The sequence below is a fragment of the Colletotrichum phormii genome (genome assembly GCF_030913505.1).
Source record: "Colletotrichum phormii strain CBS 102054 chromosome Unknown BDP81scaffold_3, whole genome shotgun sequence".
NCBI classification, from domain to species: Eukaryota; Fungi; Ascomycota; class Sordariomycetes; order Glomerellales; family Glomerellaceae; genus Colletotrichum; species Colletotrichum phormii.
The window spans coordinates 531,501-555,110 of NW_026851445.1; the positions used below are offsets into that span (position 1 = coordinate 531,501).

General features: G+C 55.3%; 9 protein-coding genes and 1 non-coding gene across 10 annotated transcripts; 4 read left to right on the forward strand and 6 right to left on the reverse strand.

Moving 5' to 3' along the window:
* The first annotated feature begins 221 nt into the window (after window positions 1-221).
* BDP81DRAFT_124927 (uncharacterized protein) lies at window positions 222-1,018 on the forward strand. The gene has a single exon (XM_060581653.1). It carries the CDS (start codon window positions 356-358, stop codon window positions 920-922), a length of 567 nt encoding a protein of 188 aa, XP_060449548.1. The 5' UTR covers window positions 222-355; the 3' UTR covers window positions 923-1,018.
* A 944-nt stretch (window positions 1,019-1,962) lies between these two features.
* BDP81DRAFT_310567 (ZIP zinc transporter) lies at window positions 1,963-3,608 on the reverse strand (the record flags this gene model as incomplete). The annotated part of the gene is made up of 4 exons (XM_060583648.1): window positions 1,963-2,148; window positions 2,278-2,587; window positions 2,683-3,317; window positions 3,465-3,608. 4 exons carry the CDS (start codon window positions 3,606-3,608, stop codon window positions 1,963-1,965), a joined length of 1,275 nt encoding a protein of 424 aa, XP_060449549.1.
* A 3,361-nt stretch (window positions 3,609-6,969) lies between these two features.
* Window positions 6,970-8,539, reverse strand: BDP81DRAFT_468539 (class II aldolase and Adducin domain-containing protein). The gene is made up of 3 exons (XM_060594489.1): window positions 7,964-8,539; window positions 7,755-7,893; window positions 6,970-7,675 (listed from the first exon to the last, which is right to left on the reverse strand). The coding sequence occupies exons 1-3, from the start codon at window positions 8,243-8,245 to the stop codon at window positions 7,176-7,178; spliced, it is 921 nt and encodes a 306-aa protein (XP_060449550.1). The 5' UTR covers window positions 8,246-8,539; the 3' UTR covers window positions 6,970-7,175.
* An 811-nt stretch (window positions 8,540-9,350) lies between these two features.
* Window positions 9,351-12,744, forward strand: BDP81DRAFT_468540 (NOL1/NOP2/sun family protein). Its single transcript, XM_060594490.1, has 3 exons — window positions 9,351-9,512; window positions 9,579-9,811; window positions 9,880-12,744. The coding sequence occupies exons 1-3, from the start codon at window positions 9,495-9,497 to the stop codon at window positions 12,320-12,322; spliced, it is 2,694 nt and encodes an 897-aa protein (XP_060449551.1). The 5' UTR covers window positions 9,351-9,494; the 3' UTR covers window positions 12,323-12,744.
* A 277-nt stretch (window positions 12,745-13,021) lies between these two features.
* On the reverse strand, window positions 13,022-13,086 carry BDP81DRAFT_t83. Its single transcript has one exon. It is a non-coding gene; the product is annotated as a tRNA-Lys (tRNA).
* A 476-nt stretch (window positions 13,087-13,562) lies between these two features.
* On the reverse strand, window positions 13,563-15,209 carry BDP81DRAFT_457895 (3-dehydroquinate synthase; the record flags this gene model as incomplete). The annotated part of the gene is made up of 4 exons (XM_060593342.1): window positions 13,563-14,229; window positions 14,287-14,727; window positions 14,781-14,827; window positions 14,877-15,209. The coding sequence occupies 4 exons, from the start codon at window positions 15,207-15,209 to the stop codon at window positions 13,563-13,565; spliced, it is 1,488 nt and encodes a 495-aa protein (XP_060449552.1).
* Window positions 15,210-17,317: 2,108 nt separating this feature from the next.
* BDP81DRAFT_124995 (S-adenosyl-L-methionine-dependent methyltransferase) lies at window positions 17,318-18,870 on the forward strand. The gene is made up of 3 exons (XM_060581654.1): window positions 17,318-17,801; window positions 17,999-18,589; window positions 18,660-18,870. Exons 1-3 carry the CDS (start codon window positions 17,553-17,555, stop codon window positions 18,702-18,704), a joined length of 885 nt encoding a protein of 294 aa, XP_060449553.1. The 5' UTR covers window positions 17,318-17,552; the 3' UTR covers window positions 18,705-18,870.
* A 166-nt stretch (window positions 18,871-19,036) lies between these two features.
* BDP81DRAFT_457897 (mitochondrial carrier domain-containing protein) lies at window positions 19,037-20,236 on the reverse strand (the record flags this gene model as incomplete). Its single annotated transcript, XM_060593343.1, has 2 exons — window positions 19,037-19,987; window positions 20,063-20,236. The coding sequence occupies 2 exons, from the start codon at window positions 20,234-20,236 to the stop codon at window positions 19,037-19,039; spliced, it is 1,125 nt and encodes a 374-aa protein (XP_060449554.1).
* Window positions 20,237-21,186: 950 nt separating this feature from the next.
* Window positions 21,187-22,344, forward strand: BDP81DRAFT_309669 (MT-A70-domain-containing protein; the record flags this gene model as incomplete). The annotated part of the gene is made up of 1 exon (XM_060583565.1): window positions 21,187-22,344. One exon carries the CDS (start codon window positions 21,187-21,189, stop codon window positions 22,342-22,344), a length of 1,158 nt encoding a protein of 385 aa, XP_060449555.1.
* A 197-nt stretch (window positions 22,345-22,541) lies between these two features.
* BDP81DRAFT_310088 (ribosomal protein L23) lies at window positions 22,542-23,267 on the reverse strand (the record flags this gene model as incomplete). The annotated part of the gene is made up of 2 exons (XM_060583605.1): window positions 22,542-23,070; window positions 23,191-23,267. 2 exons carry the CDS (start codon window positions 23,265-23,267, stop codon window positions 22,542-22,544), a joined length of 606 nt encoding a protein of 201 aa, XP_060449556.1.
* Window positions 23,268-23,610: the final 343 nt, after the last annotated feature.

Consider the following 23,610-nt stretch of genomic DNA (forward strand, 5'->3'; position numbering starts at 1 on the left):
GACAAGACAACTTGAGGCTCCATCGCGGAACAGGATGGGGCTCTTCGGGTTACGGCCTACGGCGTAACACTGCCTGCAATGCTGCATGGCCGTGCTGTGCGGCTCATCTGCGAGCAGCAGCTGGAGCCGCCGTGAGGTTCTGATCGACTGACCCAAATCAGGGGTGCATACGGGAAGCAGGCCAATGTTGAACGGGCATGCTTGAGAACAACAGGAGACAACTGTGGGTTTGTTTGATGTGGATTGTGGATGTCAGTGACGATGGTGCAATACCACGAATATCCCAAGCACGATATCCACTTTGAGCCGACGACAAACGAGCCGTGAATGGCCGCGTTGCGGTCTACGATGGCACATGGGTATCTACGATGTCGACAGTCGGGGCTCGGACAATGTGGTTGAAGTTTTTTTCGAGAAAATTCTTACGAGCACTTTGTTGCCTCTTTTGCGAAGAGTGGAGTGCCATAAGCGCCATTTGTCCAAGGGAAAAAGGACCCACGATGCGCCTTTGGATGGACAGCACTGGAGACATCCTGGAGACATCCCACGCTCCGGAACGAGAGTCCGGAAGTATTACCTAACACTCCCGTTAACCGCCCTTCAGCACATGGCCTCATCGACAAACGTCTTTGGCCAGACCCCCAGCGGGCCAACGATGATGGGATTCCGCCTCCAATCGGGACGGAGAGATCCTTCGGACGACGGATGGGACAACCTTTTTTCCACTTCCAGGTCATTCCCGAACCAAAAGGCGTCATGCACACATGGCCATGCACGCACCCACATGAAGGTGTATAGACTTTGCAAGTCAAGCGCAAGACTCATATTAACTCACGCGCCCAGGGCGCCCAGCTGTTCTCATGTACACCGCGCCCTGCAGGGCGCCTCATGTCAATGTCGCTATTGCGCTAGGCGGTGGTAGGCCATAGACGTGGACAACAACGCATATTACTTGGGCATCTCCCGGTTCATTGGCGACCAACCCAGAAGAGACAAGAGCTGACCAAGCTCTATGTTGAATAATTATCGTCTTTTTGCTGGACCGGAAATCATAATTCTCAAGGCTGAGGTGAAACCAAACACCATCTCTAGGACTGTGTTGCGTCAACCCTCTCGACATTTGCTCATCAAGCTCATTGCGTGCTTGACAGCCGCAAACTTCCAGACCGCCCAGAAAGTGCATCATACACACCTCCACTGGTTCTATGCTGCCTGAGTTACGGAGTAGGGAGGTAGCAAAGCGGTCAGGCCAAGCTTGAGCAACACTAGGTACTCCGTACAAAGTGCGATTGCATGCAAACCCACAAGCCTACTCGGAATACCCAAGGCTCATTGAAACAACGGGAGTCCTTAACCCCGGCCTTGACAAGCTTATTCCTTCGTGGGGAACAGCGTCGTGTGTGTATTATTCAGCTTCCATTGCTCTTCAGTAGTCGAGCACACAAGAAGTTCCTCTACATTGTCTACTTCTCCTTACCCCGACTTTTCGACGACGCCACATGCCTTTTCTTGCGCCCGCACTTCTACCAAAGACGGTCCGACGGTCAGGACTAGACGATCCGTCAACCGAGTTGTTGGAAAAATGGGTTTTCGGACGGTCTCTGCTATGGGATGCGCCGTTTTTGGTTGGAGTTGGTCATGCTTCCTCGTCCCCAGCTTACTTTAACCGTATGGATGCCGCTTGACATGTCTCCAATTTTTCTAGAGTTAAGGTTGAAGAAGGCTTGGCGACGGCTTGCTTTGAAGTCACTTTTTGGCTGGAGCAATACCAACTCATCTAGCAGCGATGGACGGTCTTGCACGGTCTATTGTCTCTATATATTCTACATTGGACTTACGCCTTTTTGGCTTTTTTCCAGCAGTCACACCTCATCTAACGTGAGGCATGTTTACATGTGCACGGAGGCAAAAAAATTCAAGCACCATTTTTTTTATTTTTAAAAAAAAAAGGGGTGCATTCATCTAGTCGTGCCACGAGATGTACAGCATGATGCCGGCACCGACAGCGATGGCGGCAAACTGAACGAGGGTCTTGCGCAGCTCGGCCATCTTGTTCGGGCCCGTCTCGAGCAGCTCGGGGATAACGGCGACGGTGCCCACGTAGAGGAACGTGCCCGCGGTGAAGGGGAGAAGCAGGTCGCCCAGGGTCTGTCCGTCACAGTCAGCACTTGTAGTCGTCACGCAGGGGTAGTGTGAAAACCAATGAACCAGGTCAAGTTCCAGAAGTCCGCAAGAGGGAGAGAAGAGAGAGAAAGGAAAGAAAGAAAAGAAACTCACCAAGCTGGTACCCCAGAGCCCCGCGTTGCGCGGCATACCGCCCTCGCCGGAGCTGGAGCCGCTTCCGCCAAGCTCCTGGACGGCGATACCGATGAGGGTGCCGAGCAGGGCGCCGAGGGCCGTGACGAACTGGGCGCCCATGGCGGCGCGCTTGCTGAAGCCGGACTGCACGAGGAGGGCAAAGTCGCCGACCTCGTGGGGGATCTCGTGGAAGAAGACGGCCACCGTGGTGGTTGCGCCGATGGTCGGGGATGCGTAGAAGCTGGCGGACATGGCGAGGCCGTCTGTGATGTTGTGCGTGAAGTCGGCGCTGTGGGGATCTAAGTCAGTACAGAGCAACCAGTCATTTTAGTAGAATTCGTTGCCCGGCGGCCGGAGGAGAGTAGGTTAAGGGAATGGCCGTACATCAGGTTCAGGTAGCCTCCGAGTCTCACGCTGGGGTTCATCTCCTTCTCCGGCTTGTCCACGGCGTCGTCGCATCCGGATCCGGAGTCGGTGCCGGCGCCGCCCTTCTTCTTCTTGTTGCGCGAGGTGACTTCGCCCGCCTTCTCCACGGCAGACGACACGCCCTCGGCCTTGGCCTCCCCGTGCTCCTGCGCGTGCGAGTGTCCGTGATCATGCGAATGCCCTGCCCCGCCCGTAGCGATCCTCAACCCCTTATCCATGGCCACGAACGTCATGAAGCCCACCAGGATCGCGACGCCGAGCAACAGGTTACGGTTCGGTTCGACGAGCACCAATCTCGCGCGCTCGGGCTCGTCCTCGCCGAGGAAGATTTCGGGGAGGAGGTGGAATAGGGTGTCGCCCATGAGCCCTCCGACGGCGAAGGCGACCATGACGGAGAGGGAGGAGGGGTCAATGTCGGTCGGGCAGAGGGCGAGGAGGAAGTTGGGCGGGCCGGAGATGTAGAGGGTTGCCAGGAGGGCGTTTACGGCGGGGGAGCCGGGGAAGAGGGTTCCGAAGGCGCGGGAGAGGAGGGAGGGGGTTTCGGAGAGGGAGGCGAGTTTGGACGAGGTTAGAGATTGGACTATCGAGCATTGCTGGGCATCGTATGGTCAGTTATGAAGCTCTAGGCTGATGGTTTTCGATGCTCTGAGCTCTCCCGTGGGATTCGATCGGGTTGGCCTTCGTCTTCTTCTTCTTCTTCTTCTTCTTCTTCTTCTTCTTCTTCTTCTCTTCGCACTTACCTGCAGCTGCTCGTCAATCTCCTCGAGGCTCAGCGATGCCACGGGTTTGCTCGTCAGACCAATTTTCTCGGCGACGGTGGAGGCGAGGCCGAGCTGGACCATCAGGAAGAGGGCCCAGAAGGCGGGCTTCGAGGAACGAGCCATTGTCGTTGTCGTTGCCTACGAAGTTCGGAATTTGATTTTGAGAGTTTTCTCGAGCTAAATCTCGTGTTCAATCTCACCGTGGTCAAACGATTGACGGGAGGGAGGTGTTGTGGGAAAACGAGTGGAAGCTCTCGATTGCACGACGAGAATTGTCGAGAGAAGCGAAGAAAGCTGTGGCGGTGATCCTAACACTTGTTGAGATCTCTCGTTGCCTACTCCAATGTCCGCATAGTGCAGAAGGCCCCCCTCCCTCCCTCCCTGGATAAGCTGTCATCTTATTCCTCCAACCTTGGCGAGCACGTCCGCTGCCGCTGCCGCTGCAGTGCCGGCCGAGGGAGACCACTGTAATTCCGACCATTTTTCGGCCGGGGAACGCTTACGCCGATAACCGGTGCGAGCTGTCCAGTGCTTTCTCGCTGGAGGAGCTTGCTGGAAGGAGCTGAGAGGGTCGCGTGCCCGCTGATTGTGAGGTGCTGCTCGATGGAGGGGGTAATGCGAGCTTGCTGTGCAAGCCGGGAAGCATAAAAACGCCGCTATGCCGTTTTCGGGAGTTGTTGTGCAAGTCTTGCGTCCGATGTTGGAATTGGTAGGATAAACTCATCCGTATTACCTACCCGATAAGCGATATGGGATGGAATTTGGTCCAAGGACACGGTCAGAGTTGCCAAAGATACTTGGAAACAGAAAGTGCAAAAGGAAGGGGGGTCTCGAAGCATTTATTCATTTTTCTCGACACTCCTGCTTGGACCTTACGAGAACGGACTAAAGCTCTTGGTACTGGGAAAGAAGCTGGGGCTCCCGAGGTTTCGAGTACCCGGACGGGTCGGTGACCGTTTCCACCACCACTTGCCGCGTAACGACATTCCCTCTTCAGCTCGCAGGAAAGAGCAAAGGCAGGGTCTGTTTGGCCAATGCTGTTGCAGAGTACTTGAGCACTGACAGAGGATGGGTAATGCTTGGGAAGTGATGGACCCTGATTTGCTGGGGACCGCTGGGAGGTTGCATCTTGCTCTTCGGGATGTGGGAGCGGAGGCGGGTGTCACCGAGCTTTTTGGGTGTGAGTTCTGACGTCGCTTCGTCAATCAACTTTGGCGAGCTCCTCGACGCTCTGTCTGTTGAATATGATGTCTTCATCTGCTCTCCATGAGTCTTGTAAAGTACCATTGACTTTGTTCGGAATGGTGCGAGTGAACAATGGCACGATGGCTATATGCGCCTACTTCACTCGAGAGGGCCGAATACTACCTATGTGCGCCATGTTGCATGCCCAGGAAAGAGCACGCATGGCATCTATCAACTAGCTGGATATCAAAAAAAATGAAAGCCCGAGAGCTGTATCCATGCTCTATGCGGGATGAAAAGCCCATGTTTTAGGCTCGAAGTGGCCCGGATTTCATATAAACCAGTATCTCTCGAACCGGCGCCTTCCACCAAGAAGCACCTACCGAGCGACCAATGATCTTACGCTAGTGACTCACCGTTTGGGGTTCTAGGGACTGCAGCAAAGCCTTGACTGCCAGGTCTCCTGCATTTCTTTGCGACTTCATCCCCATGATTATATTGTTCCTCTTGGGAGCGTTCCTGTAGATGGCTTCATTAATGATTCTGAGTAGTTCCTTCTCTGGTCCTTGGAGACCGCATGCTTTGCGATAGACATTATGTAAGTAGGGACGTTTGGGTAGATCGTACTCTACAGTTCCACTCGATTCTACTGAATATATTATTTCAGCTTGTCTGTAGAATTCTTTAGATCGCCCTTGAAACTTGGAGGCATCCAGAGTGACATGACATCTGAGGAAGCCCCCATGGGGCGTTTGTTGATGAGTGAACGATGGAGAAGCGATATCGATTAGACCTGACTATGTTCACTTGTTTGCTCGCGGCTTTCAAAGTGGTATATAAAAAGGGGTTGGTCCGGGTCAAATCTGATCTAAGAGAACCCGACCTCGTTCTTGTCTTCTGGGTCCGTTCGGGTGCGAAGCCTTCTTTCTGGGGTCCTTGGTCTTGGGCGATGCAGATTGGGGAAATCCAGCGAGATTATCACAGCCGACACAAGTACTAACCAAGAGTCTGGACACCCTTGTTCCCGTCCCGTCATTATTTATGTCGAACGTAGTACATGACGAATACGTGAGGAAGCCCGTCGGGACGTACGAACCGCTGGATCTCTCTTTGATGTGACGGCTGAGGGGTTCAGTCTGATGTACCTTGCCTTAGGCTAGCCACCAAAGCCGGTATACATGATGCTCCAGACCAATGACCGGTCGGGATGCGTACCCACTAAGTCCTGGAGACAACGATTCACTATGGCGTGGTCTCCCTATCATATATCTATGTTTACAGGTCACTGAAGATGCCCAAGGTATTCTAGAATTCCCTGCTGACTCCAACAAAACGGCAGGCCACTCTTCATTGCCGCCAAGTACCAGTCACTCGGAACGCAGATTCAGGTCACATCAGATGCTGATAGAGACAGATAGAGGCAGAAATGTAGTTAGTACCCATGACAGCATCTCAGCTTATCTGATCGTAATAGTCCTAGGGATCCTGTCCGGCCAGTGAGAAAGAACCTCTATCTGTAAGTTGGCATACGACTCTTTGTCTTATGATGGGAGACTCACGTGTTTGTTATAATATTTAGCTGCTCTTTGCTCATCGCTCTTAGTTACGTACATGTCTCAAGGTATGATCCTCTACCTTACTACCTTACATAGCGAGTCACGAGACTATAAAGTACTACGGCCAGGGGAGCTTCGGTATGTGAGCCCATGTAGGGTCTCGGGATAGAGATTGCGGTCCCACTTGACAGGATTCTCCTGTATTTGTTTTCAAGAAAGAATACCTCGCCTTAGCGCTCCTCTCCCTAGGTACGTATTATTGAATATAAGTAGAGGTTCCCACAAACATGGCCTCCATTTTCGATTTGATGAGGTCTCGGGTTTCGGGTTTCGGGTTTCGTGACTAAGGTTGAGGTCGTTTCTGACGTCTCTCTTGATGAAGTTTTCTGGGGTTTGGATCCAAGCCCCCTGCATCTTCGGTCGGCTGGTCTTCTCGGATTCCAGAACGAAGTGTCGCTTCCACCTGCTGGTCATGTGTTGGATACTCGTTTTCTCTTCTTCACCCCAGTGAGTTTACTGTACATGGAATCAACACGGGACGACGACGGGGGATGAGTAGACTTCTTGTTAAGTAGGTTAGTGTAAATAGCGTTCTATAGAAAAGGCAATAAGTGAGTGGCTAAGAGCTCCCGTACCAAAGTCAGATGTTGCGAGATCTATCGATGGAGGGAGCGGTTCAACGTACACCACTTGTTGTGGGGAACAAAATCTAGTCATCGACGCTCTGGAGACAACTTCTTATACTGTTTCTGGCAGGAAGACTTGTTTGACTTATCACGTTGTTCATCTCGCGCAGCTGCAGACAGGACATACATATCATTCCCACGCAACATTGGAGGTAAACTTCACTTGTCGTCAAAGTCACTAAACCTTTTTAGTGACAATCGAAATCGAAGCTGCTCATTCTGCTTGGAATTCACATTCATTATCAACACCCCCATCTCAACTCTCACATCTTATACGCCACACCCGACTCACGCTCCATCATATCAAAAGTAGGCTTCCCCGAAAACCACCCCGTCATCTCGGACCCGATAGACTTGTACGTAAACTCGGCATCCTCATCATCAATCTTGACCGTCTCGTGTCCCCTACCCCCGGCAGCAGCATCGGCAAGTAGCTGCTGGTGACAGCACCGCTCGAGGCTGAGGAACCAGTAGACGCAGCTCTCGACGCTCTTGCCGCAGGTGATGAGCCCGTGGTTCTGCAGGATGGCGGCCTTCTTGTCGCCGAGGGCGGCGGCGATGCGCAGACCTTCCTCCTTGCCGAGGACGATGCCGCCGAACGAGTTGTAGAGGACGACGTCGTTGTAGAAGGCGCAGGTGTCCTGGGTGGTGATGTCGAGGTTGCGGCCGAGGGCGGAGAAGGCTTGGCCGTAGAGGGAGTGGGAGTGGGCTACGCAGTTTATTTCTGGGCGGGCTTCGTGGACTGCGTGATGGATCATGTATGCTGCCGGATCGATGTTTAGCTTGGATCATTTTGAGATGGCCCTAGTGATGATGATGAGCCTTTGAGAAGGGGGACGAACCGGCGGTGTTCAAGAGCCTGACGGGGCCTCCTTCGACTACGTCACCGTTCTCATCTACGCGGATGAGATCCGATGCCTTGAGCAGTGGCCAAGGAACGCCAAAGGGATTCAGCCAGAATGTTTGCGGCTCAACGGGGTCCTTTCGCCAAGCACGGTCAGTTCAAGATTCCGAGCCGTCCCCAATGTTTCTGAGACGGGAGAAGACGTACCCTGACTGTGATGTGGCCAGCGACGCCAGCATCGAAGCCGTTCTTTGCGAAAATGCGGAAACCCAGGGCTAAACGCTCCTTGAGATGCTGACGCTGCTGGTACGGATCATCAAACTTTTGAGGCCGGGGGAAGCCCTTGGTCTCCAGAGTCTTGGACTTGTCTTGCCCGGTCTTCTTTTCAGGCGCAATGGTAGAGCTGGGCAGGATGCCGTTGCCGTTCGTGTGTTTGACGGCGGAGGCGTCTGCGTGGGGGATCTGGCTGACTGAAGTTGATGGTGCCATGTTTGCTTCCTGATGCCGGGTTGTCACTTCACAAAGTATGTATGTGTTGTGTGCTTCAAGCGGGAATGGGCGATATCAACGGGAAGTGCCGACGTGGATTCGAGCTTCATAAGAGTGAGGTGAAGTATGAGAGAACTATCCGTACTCGCCACGCAAATGTCCATCCGAAAGGTTCGCACTTAAGCTTTATTCATGCGGGATAGCTCAAGCTTCGGCTGCCGATATCCCACCCCGTCCACTGGGCCTATTCGGGGAGATAGCTTCCACATCACTAACAGAATGGAACAATAATCTGCGGGTATCAAGACGGACATCAATGCCGGAGCTGCTAAGGGTTGGCCACGCCCTCCCCCCGACTACCGGTACGCGGGTCCCGAGGCAAACCCCGCATTATACGTCGATTGTGCCGCTCTGGCGTTTTGGCCCCCCCAGTCCCTGACGATGCGTGCCTCGGTGCCCACCTCCATTTAGGCCAGGTATCCAATGGTTGTCGAAATATTAATACGACGGAGAGGATTACTTGGTTGTTTAGTGAGAGAGCGGAATGAGCTCCGCGACGGCGATCGGGGAGAGGCTCTTGAAAACAACGAAAGGCGCACGATTTACGATTTGCTTGTTACGCCCTGCAGATGCTACGGGTCCATGAGGTGCAGACTTCCAGGAAGCTTGGGCCCCCGTATGTAGAGTAATCGGCGCCGCGTCTGCGGTCTCATCCCGTATTGGTGAGTCGCCAAAGTATGTTCACATGGAAAGCAGTCGATATCGCCAGAATACAAATATCACCCCAGACACCGAAGATGGGAGGATGATGAGATGAAGGTTGAGTAAGGTATCTTGAGAGACTTGTGTATGTACACACTGAGGTGATGAATGCGGGACGCTTCTCAGCGGGCTCCAGCGGGCTCCAGCGGGCTTCAGCGGATACAAGCCGGGCGGGGGGCCGGGGCGGACCCTGAGGTTACAGGGGTGCGATGCGGGGTGATTAGATGCTCCCCATAGCTGACGTTTGATTGGCCAATCATCTCCAATCGAGGGGCTGGCCGCAGGTTGGCGCAACTTTTTTTTTTTCTCCATTACTCTTTTCTGGTGACGGCAAAATTTCACACCGCGCGACACCACCAGCGCTGATAGGATCGGAACTACGTGCGACTCTCACCTCAAGACTTCCCTTCCTTTCGAACAACACACGCGTGCGCAACCTATACCCCTCCACGCACGTCAACTTAATCTCCCCCCCCCGCGACGCATCATGGGTCGCAAGTTCAGAGTGAGTTTTCCGATCGCTTTCAATTCACTGATGCCCGTTCGCGCGCGCTGACAATCATTCCATCAGGGAGGCAAGAAGGGCAAGTCCCGCGGCGGCAGCAACGCCGAGGGCGGTGGTGACCGCGGTCGCCAGCCTCGCAGCGAGTCGTGGCAGAACTATCCCGCCGTAAAGAAGGAGAATGAGAGACTCCAGCGCTACTACAACACCATCTTTGGCCTCTCCGAAGAGGAGCAGGGTCCTTTCTGGGATGCTCTGCGCAGAGATCTGCCCAACAGCTTCCGCTTCTGCGGCTCCAAAGGGTAAGGCATCTGTCACTTGACAGCATCGACATTTTGTTTCGCGCGACCTCGACTGACCTCAACTTTAGTCACGCCTTGGCCGTGAAGAAGCTGCTGCAATCCCGATACATGCCCGAGATCCAGAACATCCAGCACGCCGATGGACGCACCGTCGAACCCCCCCAGCCCTTGTCTTGGTACCCCAACGAGCTCGCCTGGTGGATGACCACCCCGAAGAACATCATTCGCAAATACCCTCCCTTTGCCGCCTTCCAGAAGTTCCTCGTCTCCGAGACGACCGTCGGCAACATCAGCAGACAGGAGGTCGTCAGCATGATTCCCCCCCTCTTGATGGACGTCCGCCCCGGCATGACTGTGTTGGACATGTGCGCTGCGCCCGGCAGCAAGGCCGGCCAGCTTCTCGAGATGATTCACCTGGGCGAGGAGGCGAGAGTCAGAAAGGTTCTGCGCGCCTTCGCCCAGGAGGACGGCCTCGACCTCGGCGACGAGACGGAGGAGGAGCGCCAGGCTGACCTATCGGCTGACCCTTCGGATTCTGGCCGCACCACCGGCCTCCTCATTGCCAACGACTCCGACTACAAGCGCGGCCACATGCTTGTCCACCAGCTCAAGCGCCTCGGATCCCCCAACCTGCTCGTGACCAACCACGACGCCACTCAGTACCCCGCGATCAAGCTCCCCTCGAACCCCGAGACCCCGACCAAGCCTCGATACCTCAAGTTCGACCGAATCCTCGCCGATGTGCCGTGCTCGGGTGACGGCACCATGAGAAAGAACATGAACCTGTGGAAGGACTGGCAGCCCGGCAATGCGCTGGGTCTTCACGTCACCCAGGTCAGAATCTTGCTGCGCGCGCTCGCCATGCTCAAGGTCGGAGGCCGCGTCGTCTACTCCACCTGCAGTATGAACCCCGTCGAGAACGAGTCCGTCGTCGCAGCCGCCATCGACCGCGCCGGTGGCCCTGACAAGGTCGAGATCGTCGACTGCAGCAACGAGCTGCAGAGTCTGGTTCGCGCCCCCGGTATGAAGAAGTGGCAAATCATGGACAAGTCTGGCAGGCTGTGGAGCTCCCAGGCCGAGGTCGATGAGTGGACCAAGAACAGCACCGAGGGTGTTGCTCCTGGAAGACTCGTCGAGACCATGTTCCCGCCGTTGGAGGGCAGCGTCTGCGCCGACCTGCCTCTCGAGCGCTGCATGCGAGTCTACGCTCACCAGCAGGATACTGGTGGCTTCTTCATCACCGTCCTGCAGAAGAAAGCCGAGGTCAAGATCCGTCCCGAGGACCAGAAGCAGGGCGACGAGACCACCAAGTCAAATGGAGCGACCGCGGCTGCCACACCCGCTATTGCTACACCCGCGACTGAGACCGCGGCCGAGACCGAGAACACCGAGACGAAGATGGAGGTCGACGCTGCTGAGAAGACCGAAGAGGTCGTCGAGGCTGCCGAGGCTGCCCCCGAGACGGCCCCTGAGACCACTACCGAGGCCACCGAAGAAGTAAAAAGTGAGGAAAAGGCCGAGGAGGCAGAGCATGATGCTACGAACGGTGTTAAGCGACCGAGAGAAGACGAGGCGGCTGACGGCGAGACTCAAGAGACCAAGAAGGCCAAGCTCGAGGCGACGACGACGACGACGACACAAGAGAAGCCCAAGAACTCGAACCGTAATATCCATGGCCGTGTCGAGGAGCCATTTAAGTACCTGGACCCCAAGCACGAGGTCATCAAGAACATTCGGGAATTCTACCACATCTCGTCGCGCTTCCCTGACGACCGCTACATGGTCCGCAACGCCACGGGCGAGCCCGCCAAGGCCGTCTACTACACCTCTGCGCTGGCTCGCGACATCCTTTCGGAGAACGAGGGCCGCGGCATCAAGGTCATCCACGGCGGCGTCAAAATGTTCATGAAGCAGGACGCCCCCTCGGCCGAGATCTGCCGCTGGCGCATCCAGTCCGAGGGCATGCCCATCCTCCAGGGCTACGTCGGCGAGCAGCGCGTCGTCCGCCTGACCAAGAAGGAAACGCTGCGCCGTCTGCTGATTGAAATGTTCCCCCGCATCGCCGACGGCGAGTGGGAGCAGATGGGCGAGATTGGCGAGCGCGTGCGCGACATCGGCATGGGCTGCTGCGTGCTCCGCGTCGAGCCCGACGGCTCCGACCCGGCGTTTAGCGAGCGCATGGCGCTCCCCCTGTGGAAGAGCATTCACTCGCTCAACCTCATGCTGCCCAAGGAGGACCGGACGGCCATGCTGCTCCGCATCTTTAACGACACCACCCCGCTCATCAATAACAGTCTGCAGAAGCAGCGGGCCATTGACGAGGCTGCTAAGAAGCAGGCCGCCGCGGAGGACGCCGCGGAGGACGCCTATGTCGCGGAGAAGGAACTCATTGACATTGAGGACGCCCCCACGCCCGAGGGGATGGAGATCGAGTCTGCGCCTGTTGTTGCAGAGGCTGAGGACACTGCTGCCGCTGCTGCTGCCGTTGCTCCTACCACTGAGGAGGCTTAGAAGGCGAACTCGGACTCGAGCGAGTTTGACCTGGACGCTCTGTTGGGTAGAATGGGTAAACGTGCGGCAAAGCGCGCGAGAGCAGCCAAGCGCCGGCAGACTGATTATGCGCAGAGGAGCGTGGACTTGGTCATGCGTGATGCGGCGGAGGGAGGATGGCTTGTCAGCGATGACGATTGAGCCTTGTCCGTAGATGTCCTGCCTTGGAAGTATCACGATACCTGGTATCGTGGGTTGATATAGACAAGGGGTTATCCGAGATGGACGAAAGAAGGAAAAGTAAATGTATGAGTACATGAAAAAAACTCGTCGAGATGGGCGTTTTTGCATTTTGCACAGTTTAGAGAAATACACAGGGAGATCAAATCAGAGACCCAAGCTTATATTGCTCTTTCGAAACGCATTCCGGAGGTTGAGTTGACATAACTATATATAGAAAACTTTGGAAATCATGTATGCTTGCATAGACTCGCAAAATCTTGACTCTCAATCATCAAACTCACTCGAATAACCACACACACACACCATCCAACCATCTACTCGATCGGATTGCAAAATCAAATCTTCCTTCAACCACCGCCGATTTCCCCAAAGACCTCCAAAAAGGATGAGTGCGCTTCAATCGCGGACGGGAATTGAGCCCGACGTGGCTGGGAGGAGTTAGTTTGAATGTTTTGAACATCGTCAAACAATGAGTCGTAACTTACGGGTCGAACCCACAACCTTGAGATTAAGAGTCTCACGCTCTACCGATTGAGCTAGCCGGGCAGGCTTTGTACATATGGTTGGTGACGAGGTGGGAGGATGGGAGGGTCTATGATGCGGGTCGAAGGGGAGGGGAGAGGAGGTGGATATTGTGTGTTGTGGGTTTGGGGGGTTTGGATGTCGACCTTTTGCTGGAGGATACCTGGAGTAACGAAAAGTATGATTGAAAAGGTCTGAGGGGTATAGCAGGGAGGCAGGACTTGGTTCAAAAAGCAGAGTGTAAGGATCCTAGGGTTGGCTCAATAGACTGCTCGGAATGCTCTCAATTTGGGTTGATGATACTTGCATAAGACGAGAACAAATTGCGAGGCTTGCACATGCACATACTGGTGTGGTTGTGGTAAACATTGACTTATCAATCCATTGAATTCTACTCAGGAGCTATGCTCGAGTTTTTTGTAATCCCTACCACGCAATTATCCTAACAATACTTCTTTCGCCGCTTTACAAATGAGAATTCTTTTTTGATATGCTTCTAGCAACACTCCTCATCAACGTGGACCTTGCCATGTGTGCTGGAGCTCTTCATCTCCTCAGCATTAAGCTTCTTCAAGACTTCGGGCTCGAAGCCAGCCGCAGCATACGTAGCCTTGTCCTGGTTCAGGTTCTTGCCATTTGACAGGCCGTACTCGGGTGTCGAGGAACCGTTGGAAGAGACAGTGTCGTCGCGGGTGACGGCCTGCTCAACGCCGTTCATGAACTTGCGGGACTCGTCCTCTACGGAGGAGCCGTTGATCGTATAGCCAGTGTCGCTGGCATCAACGTAGGCCTCGAGACCGGCACCCTGGCGGGGGTACTCCTTCATGAGCTCCTTGTGCACCTTGAGGGCAGCACACATATCCTCGTGAGAGACGTCATTGAGGAACTCGCAAGTGCCGATGGGTGCAGGAATGGCGGCGCGAAGCTTGCCGTCACGGGTCTTGAGGATGGCAGAGGTAGCCTTGTCGAGCATGCTCTCGTCAAACAGGGGGTGGTCCATGGAGAGACCGGCGCGAGAGAAGAGGTTCAGCAGGCGGCGGTGCTCATTCGATGATAGCTTTCCGAGAACGTGCGCGAGAGTTGCGGAGTAGGCCATGTCAATAGAGATGGCGTGGCCGTGGCGCAGGGGCACATCAGGGGAGAGCTCGTGGAGAGGGGACCAACTGCGCGGGATTAGCTTCTAGGGCCTCGTGGCGCATGCAGGGCAAAAAGTGACTTACGTGTGGCCGTAGGCAATGACACGGTCGAGCATGATCTCGTGCAAGTTGGGAGTCTCAAGCTTCAACATCTCGTGGATACCATTGCGGTTGATCTTGTCAGCCGCATCCCTGACCTCCTTGCTAGCTCCATCAGTGCGACCGAAACCAGTCTTGATCAACTCCTCACAGAAGCGATCAAGCAGGTCAAAGGTCTCGAGGTGGGCACAAGTAGAGATCTTAATCAGCTCTGCGAAACCATTGCGGATCTGTGCGGTGGGAAGAGTTCGCAAGAAAGTGAAGTCGAGGAAGGTGTGTGTCGGTGCGTGGTATGCGCCCAGACGGTTCTTGTAGTTGCCGTAGTTGACAGCGACCTTGATGGATACGGAAGCATCGATCAGGCCAATGACTGTTGTGGGAATGCGGATGAATGGCGTGTTGCGGCGGTAAGCAGCGCATGCGAAGCTGGGTTGTGTGAGAAGTCTAGCAGACCAGGGAGTAATTCGGGGGAAACATACCCAGCAACATCTGTGACCAATCCACCTCCAACAACAAGAACAGGCTCCTTCAAGGGGTGTTAAACAGGTTCAGGAACTTCAAGACAGACTACATACCTTGCGGTAGACACCAAACTCAGTCATGGAGTCGACGATGCTCAGCAGCGTCTCCATGGACTTGGCCTTCTCGCCAATCATGGTCTTGTGAATCTTGAGCTCAATGTTGTAGTGGTCAAAGTACTCCTTCATCTCCTTTCCATAGATGTTGAAGATGTTGAGGTCCATGACAGCCAGGCATCGCTTCCAGCGCGAGTAGCAATCAGCCAGCTGGCTGTTCTGCTTGTTGAAGACACCATCGAGGAACTCGAAGTCGTACTCGATCTTCTCGTAACCACAGACGGAGAAGCCCTTCTTGGTGGGCTCAACCGTCGCCTTCATGTCTGATGCCATCTTGAGAAAAGGGGGATTGGGATTGACTGAGTCTGGGTATTGCGCAATGGGGAGAAGAGTGCGTTTGTCAAGATGAAAGGAATCTGCCAGAGAGGTGCTTCCAACACCAGGCTTTTGAATGAATTAAGCTTCCACAGTCAGAATTGCGAGACAAGACCGCAGCCGTATGAGATACTTCTCGTTCCAGTAGACAATGCTCTTTCGGCGAATGTCAATCCCCGGAGAATTGTCGACGAATTGTCGACATCATCACTTGCGCCTCCAACGCTCACCTAGGCCCACTCCAGGTTGACCGACTCCTCAAAAGAGGATCAAGTTACACAATCCCAAGGCAGACGAAAGCAAGTCATCGGAAGACGACAAGCAAGGGTCGGAGCCCAAAAGGCAAGACCCCGGCTTGTCCCGGGCGCGTAAGCTTGGAGCTATGCTGCTTTACCTTTGGGGAAAGCAGCTGGCGCAACGCGGTAGTTGACAAGAGAGGAGAAACGGTGACAAGTACATTCGACTCGATGCTGCCGTCAAACTTTGGTGGCGCAAGCGAGTTGCTAGTACGGGCAAGCTTGGATGGGATCGCCCTCGTTGAATGCGTGGTTTTTTTTTTTCCTTCATCAGATCTCTTTCGTTCCTCTCGTATTACGGTTGCTGCGTGACGGCAATGTGCAGAGGGAGTGTCGTGATGCTCATGACGTTGGCCAATGAGGCCTACAGCTTCTGGCCCCGGAGACGTCTAGAAGCGAGGCCTGGCGTCCGTTCTGGCGTTAGTTCCGCATGCCACAGGCTCTCTGCTTGTTGTGTCACGTAACCAATGCGGTCCGCGGGGCGGGAAGATGGCGTGCTATACTCGGAGTGTCTTCCGATGTTCCCTATTTGCCGCCTGTCGAGCATAACGGCAAACAGAATGAGAGCTAGAGAAATTCCATGTTTCAGTCTGGAAAGTCGATTCCGTCATCGACATTCGATAATTCTTCGGTAGGAACGCGGAGCCAAGCGTAGCTAGAGCAAGCTAGAGCAAGCTAGAGAGGAACGAGAGGCTGGCTGTCAGAGACAAGCCCAGGCCCCAAGTGCTGCTTGCCTTTGCTTCCAGGAGATGATCGACACGAGTCGTGAGATCTAGATCTCGCACGTGGGGAAAAGGGTGGGAGGACAAACCAGGGGAGAAAACCCTCCGGCGAGCCGCATCGGGTCGTTGACAGCTTCTCGTTGGCTGGGGGAAGCACAGCGTCCGTTGCGAACATGGATTCAGGTGGCATTTCTGGTTCATCGGATTTGTTCGAATGCTGTCAAGCGTGGGAGCCATGGATCGGATGAAAGCATCGAGTCGCATGCTGGTTGTTGGATCAGCGGCGTCCCCCCTGGTTTCGTGCTACCGTTGGCTTGACGCACCTTGATTGGAAAAAAGACAAAAGGCAGTTAAGACGTTTGGAAAACCCCGCAGTCGGCCGAGAAAGCTGGCATGAGCTGAGAAAGCTGCAGTTGGTCTGCAGTTGGGAAAGCTCGAATGTAAAACTCAATTACATCTTTGACGCGGTCGATGAGGCGTTATGCGCGTCATGACTTGCCGTGCCCAGCCAACTGCCCCTCTCCGCGTGCCACTACCCGCAATCGTCGCGAAAGCACATGATTTTGTACTCCCGTACTGATGTACCTTTGTAACTGTCTATGTACCTGACCGTATTCTTACTCAACACATTGCGGAAGCTGCGAATCACCATCTTTGCGGGATGCAAGGTCCGGTCAGTTACCCCGCCATGGCCAGATGTCTCTCTTTCTCAGGTCGGAGCTACATAGGTACCCTGTGGCGCCTAACCTCAAGGCAGCTTTCAAATAGCCCAAAGGCATGTCAATGATCATGGATGATGGCTGAGCTTTCTTCCCGCTGCTGCTGTGCTTCGCCGGCAATTATTGCCTGGTCGATTCAATTTGGGAAGATCGGAGGAGGGGAGGGGCAGCTCCACAGGTGTGAGGGGGGGGGGGGGGGGGGGGGGGGGGGACGGGAAAGTTGGGGTAGGAGGGTGTGGAAAAGGTGGTCAAGGTCGCCGAGAGCTACGGTTCCCGTCAATGTTGCCTGCTTTGCTCGGAATTCCTTGCTTACGCGCGACGGAGTCGGCGTTTAGTGGTGGGTGGAAAGGTCTGTTTCATCCATCGTGATGATAACTAGGCCTGTGGCCCTTGGTATGAACTGCTTGGGGAACGCGTTCTGTTCTGCTTTTCCCTTCCTTCTCGCCCCCTTCTTCAAGTATTTTGTCTACATAGATCTTTCTTCAGAAGGACCCATCGATCCCAATTGAGGTATAAGCAATACCAGAACACGAGTGGTGTTTCCCGTCACAATCAACAGCCAAGATGCCTCACTTTGACGAAAGCAAGGCATACGCCGTCCAGGAAGAAGTATTCTTCGACGACGGCCGCGAGATCGAACTCCTACACTTCGTGTACAGCCAGCCCAATCTCGATGAGATCCGCGGCTCGCCCGAGGGCGTCCTGAAGGCGATTGACGACTTTGGCCGGACCAAGAAGTACCTGATGAATGTGGGCGAGGACAAGGGCAAGATCGTGACAGACTTGATCGCCGAGGTCAAGCCCAAGGTGATGGTAAGAAGCAACATCTCATCTCAAAACTTGGGTTTCCGTCGCAAGTTGAGCAGACTTGAGACGGAAAATTGAACATGCAAACCATCCGAAGGCTTTGTTTTGTTGGTGTTCTGTTCTGACCATGAACGAATGATCTGAAACTTTTTTTGAGAAACCCTTTCATCCAATCTCATCTCATCTCTAACACCCACCAACAGGTCGAATTAGGAGGCTACGTAGGCTACTCCTGCATCCTCTTCGGCGCCGCCGTCCGCAAAGCCTCCCCCGGAGGCGGAGCGCAATACTTCTCCCTCGAGCGCAACCCCGAATTCGCCGCCGTCATCGGCTCCCTCGTCGACCTCGCCGGCCTCACCGACACGGTCAAAGTCGTCGTCGGCCCCAGCGACGCCTCCATCGCGCGCCTGCACTCCCTTGGTTCCACCTCCGGCGGCTTTTCCAAAATCGACCTCATGTTCCTGGACCACTACAAACCCGCCTACACCACAGACATCAAACTCGCCGAACAACTAGGCCTCGTCACGCCCGGCTCCGTCCTCGCCGCCGACAACGTCATCAAGCCGGGCAACCCGCCGTACCTCGAGTACGTCCGCAGCTCGGTGGCCGAGAAGCGCGCCGCTGCAAAGGACGTCGGCGCGGCGCGCAAGGCGGCTGGGTGGCATGACGAGCGAACGGCGAAGCAGTACGAGAAGAGGGAGGGGGAGGAGAGGTTGGATTTGTCGCGTATCGGGAACCCGAATCTGCGGTATGAGAGCAAGTTGAGCAACAGCTTTGAGCCGACTGGTGTGCCTGTAAGTGCTCTCTCTCGGTCTGGAGATTGATTGCTCTAGCTCATATGAGTGCTGACGATATTTTCATTAGGATGGTGTTGAGATTACGAGATGCGTTGGCGAAGAGAAGGAATGAAATTGATGAATTACGATTTAGAGTACCATGCCCCTGTTCCATATCTTCGGACACATCCAATAGAGCGGTCATCATATACATCTCACAGTGAAACGCCACGGTATTGGCATGTAGCGCAACAAATCCAGAAATGTATTGGATGTATGGCATGTGCAGAACAGCCGCCATTTTAGTGCTCCTTCTTACTCCTTTGGTTTGGTCCCAAGAGAACTGCTCCTCTAAACCGCGTGTTTCATGAAAAAAAGAAAATCCCCCCTAAAAAATGCTTGTTTGTCCCAGTGTTCCAACAACGCCAAACTCAAACAGCCCCCACGCAACAGAGGATAGCCGGTCTAAATTCCCAGCCAGATCTTGGATCTCTCGTACGTGTAAAAGGCGACCGCTGCCATGGGCACAACCTTGACGTAGCCAATAGTCAAGCCCACGAAGAACCCCGGCATACCCCTCTCCCGGAAAATCATGGCGGCCGTCTCGCTGATGCGCAGTCGGTGACCGTCGCCTACAGCGCCACCGACCTGCATCCGCCGGCGAATGACCTCCAAGGGGTACGACGCAGTCTGGGAGATGAGGCCGGCAACACCACCGGCGAGTAGTTCGGCCCAGGATCGCAGCGGCGTGGGCTTGCCCGCAGGCAAGTTCTCGGGCCGCGGAAGCGTTGTCCATTTGGCGAGCTTGGGGTGGCGGAGAACGTCGCCGGCCGTGTCGTGCGTCAAAAAGGACATGCCGGCGTAGGGGAGCATGCCCAGCATGGTCGGTGTGAAGCCTCTGTAAAAGTTGATCAGACCCGAGCGCGGGGCAACGGCGGTGACGGCGGAGGCGGCCGCCTCAGTTGCCGAGGTGCCGGCCGCTTGCGAGGCGGGGGACGTCCGCACAAAACGCTCGTTGTAGATCCGCCGGCAAATCGCGGATAACGAAGAACCGCCGTGTTTTGTCTCAAACGCTAACCGGACCCGAATCACCTCCAAGGGATATGTGAAAAATACGGATGTAATGCCCGCCAGGGAGCCGCTGATAAGCCGGCGCCAGGGCGTCTCTTGGTCTTGCCTCCGGATAATCATGGAGCGGATCTGCTCGTAGGCAAGAAACTTGATTCCGGCGTAGGGGAAGATGCGGAGGAGAGTGGCCGAGTGTCCTCTGTACAACCCCGTGAAGCCTTCGTGGGAGCGGATATCCTTCATTGCCGTCACGACACCGAACCATGACCCCGTGTATTTTGCGAATTGCGGACTGCTCGCCTGGAACAGGATCTTGACTCGGTCAAGGGGTGCGACAACCGTCTTTGCCTGTGATGCAAACCTGCGTCAGCTTGGCGGATCTTCCACTCCCAGGTTTCAACGCTGATTTCTTCTGCTACTTACAGCACATCCTGCCAGGCCTCCCGCGACACCAGATCGCCAGATATAGTCGAACGTCCGCGTCTGCTTCCTAACGGCTACCGTCTCGTCGTCGTCGGTCGGGCAGACGGGAGGGGCCCTCGCGTCTGGCTTCGGTCGCGCAGCATTTCGTTGGTTGTTCGGTGCTACCTCCGACATGGAGGCATGTTCCAGCAGCGCTGACGGCATCACCTAGTCAGCGCAACCCGCGAGCGCGCTCGTTCGCTTGGCTGGATGTTTGAAAGTTGTTTGGCCCGGTGTTACTCGAGAAGCATTCCGCAAGTCGTTCTTTCGAGGTGTGTGTTTCTAGGTTTTCGAGGTCGAGGGTTTCGGGGACTGGTATAGGAGAAACAAAAGGAGCCCGAGGCACGAGCTGGCACGCAAGGAGTGTAAGGATCGTGGGGGGGGGAGTGGTGATCGTGGAGAAGGTTCCAAGGAGGCAGAGCGCGGGAAGGGAAGGGTAGGGAAGGGTCTAAAGCTGAAATGCGACGGGGCGGGACGTCATAAAGGCGAGATTTTAAAAAGGCTCCCTCTCATTGCACACAACTGTTGCTCTACGGGGGGGGGGGAGGAGCGTGGCGCACGAGCGGTAAATTGGGGGTTGCCCGCTGAGAGTTCTAGTACGGAGTACAGGGGTCTGGGCCACGAGCCGAAGATTGCCGAGCGTCGACGCGGGCGGATGGTCATTTTCAACTTCTCGACCTCTACGGAGTACAGCGGGCTGTCTTTTCCAGGATCTTCTCTGCTTTACTCAGCTCCGGTCCGGGGTTAGGCCTTTGATACCCACGATACCTCCGCAAATTCACTCCATGTGGGCAGTCGAATCGGGGACTGCAGAGAACTTTTCTCACACAAAAAAACTAACACCAGACCGCTTGTCCAAGGGGGAAACCACACCAACGCAGGAGGGCCCTCGGTAGGATTGGACTACAAGCACCGGACTATTTTCTCCCACGGCCACCCCAGTTAAGCCCCCGGGTCCGGTCGAGGGGCACTTGGACTGCGCCGGGCCTCAAATCAAGCCTCCGGGGAAGACGCCCCGGGTCAAAGCCACGAGGCACACTGGCCCTGATTAAGGTGAAGAATGAGAAGAAGAAACAATTCTATCTATGGCCTCTAGCCTTTCATCAATGTCCTCTCAGGCATGCCCGTCGCCAAGATGCGTCTTATTCCACAATGAAGACCGATCCGTCTTCCTCATCGACATCCCCGCCTCGCTAGAGGGGAGCCAGTTCTTACCGGGCCAAGGTGCCGAGACAACAGGACAACCACCACAGAGACGGCTCCTCTCGGTTGACCCCGTTTCCGCACCATTTACGCTACCAGAGCCCCGGGACCCCCAAACCAACAACCAGACGCCGGCCAGCCAGCTCGCAGACCTCATGATCGAGGCAGCGGTGAAGACTGCCCTCGACACGCTAAGACGGGGCTACGACGCGCCGTTTTGTCTCCCTCGTGTGATGAGCAGCGGGAGCAGCAACGTCAGCAGCGGTCGTGAAAACAGCGCGAGCAGCCCGCAGGATCATCCCGCGCGCAAGGACGACAACGATGCTGCCGCGGCTGCGGCGCACTTTATCCCCCCAGAATCTACGTATCTGAACGGCTCGATCCAGGAGACTAGAGAATCCTTCCTTTCCACGGCGCCCAAGTTTGACCTCATCATCATGGACCCTCCCTGGCCGAATAAGTCCGCGAGGAGGAAGAAGAAGAAGACTGGCGGCTATGCCACCGTCTACGGTCTCAAGGAGACGCGCGCGCTGCTGGAGCAGATCCCCGTCGCCGCCCACCTCGCGGACGGCGGTCTCGTTGCGGTCTGGGTGACGAACAAGGCGACGCTGGTGGACTTGCTCACCTCGCCCAAGGGCGTCCTTGCATCGTGGGGCCTCGAGGCCGCTGCCGAGTGGCAATGGGTCAAGATTACGTCGCAAGGCGATCCCATCTTTGACACGGAGTCTGCGTGGAGGAAACCTTGGGAGAGGCTGATTATTGCGAGGAAACGGGGTGACAATAGAAAGGTGCCTGGAAGGGTCATTGCTGCCGTCCCTGATGTTCACTCGCGGAAGCCAAATCTCCGTTGCATGTTTGACGATCTGCTGCCCCAAGGGCACCGCGGCCTCGAGGTGTTTGCACGTAATCTGACTGCCGGGTGGTGGGGATGGGGCAATGAAGCTCTTCACTTTCAAGAGTCTCATTACTGGGTCGCATCATCTGAATCAAGGCAAAATACGACTGAGAAACATGAATCCAAAGACACCAAAACCAATTGACACTTTTTCTATATCTCATGCCATCCTTGTTGTGTGTTGTATATTGTACAAAACATGCCGATCCGCATGCTCACCACTCTTCTCGCAACTTTTTGTACACGCGATGGCTCCCCCCTTTTGTCGCCATACCTTCTCCGACAGGACAAACCCATTTACTCTTTGCTCCTACACCCGTGCCCGTGCTTCCTGACCCACGACTAATTCCTCTTGCCCTTCTTCTTCACAGGCCGATCCCACTTGCTGTCCAAGTCAACCTTCTCCTCACCCTTATCCCACTTGCCGGCGGCAGAACCCCTCAAAATTCTACCCGCCTGCTTCCGCAAGAACTTTCTCTCAGACGACTCCTTGTCCTTGCTCGGGTTCGCCAGCTTGCCGAGCTGCTTGCGGATATCGCCGCGGTACTGCTCCCGCGAGACGCCCTCGCGCGCCTCCCACAGCTTCTTGTTCCACGGCTCGAGGTCCTCGGGCGGGGTCGGCCAGACGAAGGGCTTCGTGAGCTGCACCGTCATGACCTTGGTGTTCTGCGGGCGGAAGTAGCCCGACCCCGTCGACCGCCGTTCAATGGCCGACTGTTTGACTTGCGAGCGCACCGCCGTCGTCTCGACGCCGTAGAGGTTCCAGAGGTAGTCGCGTATGTCGAACTTTGTGAAGGTTAGGGGCACGTTGAAGGTGGCCATCTTTGGTGGGGACTTGTCCTTGCGGACGAAGGTGACGACATGGTTCGGCCTGGGGATGAGAGATGTTAGCTTTCTGTAAGCGATGTTTTCGAGGTGCGTGGCGCCAGGGGGGAGGGGGGGGGGAGGCGATTTCGGGTGAAGGTGTCTGTGATTGGGAAAGTGAACGTACAAAAACACCGCCTTCGTTCCCAGCTTGAAGGACGCCGGCCCTTGGCGGGCTATCGCTTGTGTCAATGCCTCCGCCATCTTGTCGTCGTTGATCTGCTGAGCTTGAGCCGACCGTGGAGCTTCTGTGATGCGAGAATCCAAAAAGTTGATGGTCAGGATTGATCTGATTGCTGATTGGTTCAATCGGGGCTACGTATTTCCGTCCTCCCCGAGCAGTGAGGTGGGTCCAGACAGGTTCCGGGCGCAGATGCGGTAAAATTGGGTCACCGGTAGCTCCCTCAAGGTGTCTCCACAAGAGGTGGATAACTCCGACCGGACCCGCACCCGGGCTTCGACTTTCTGGTTTATAATGGGCAACTGAGCTTGATCTCATGCATCACCAGTCACGGCTAAATTCAGAGTGCCAACAGACGCACATCAA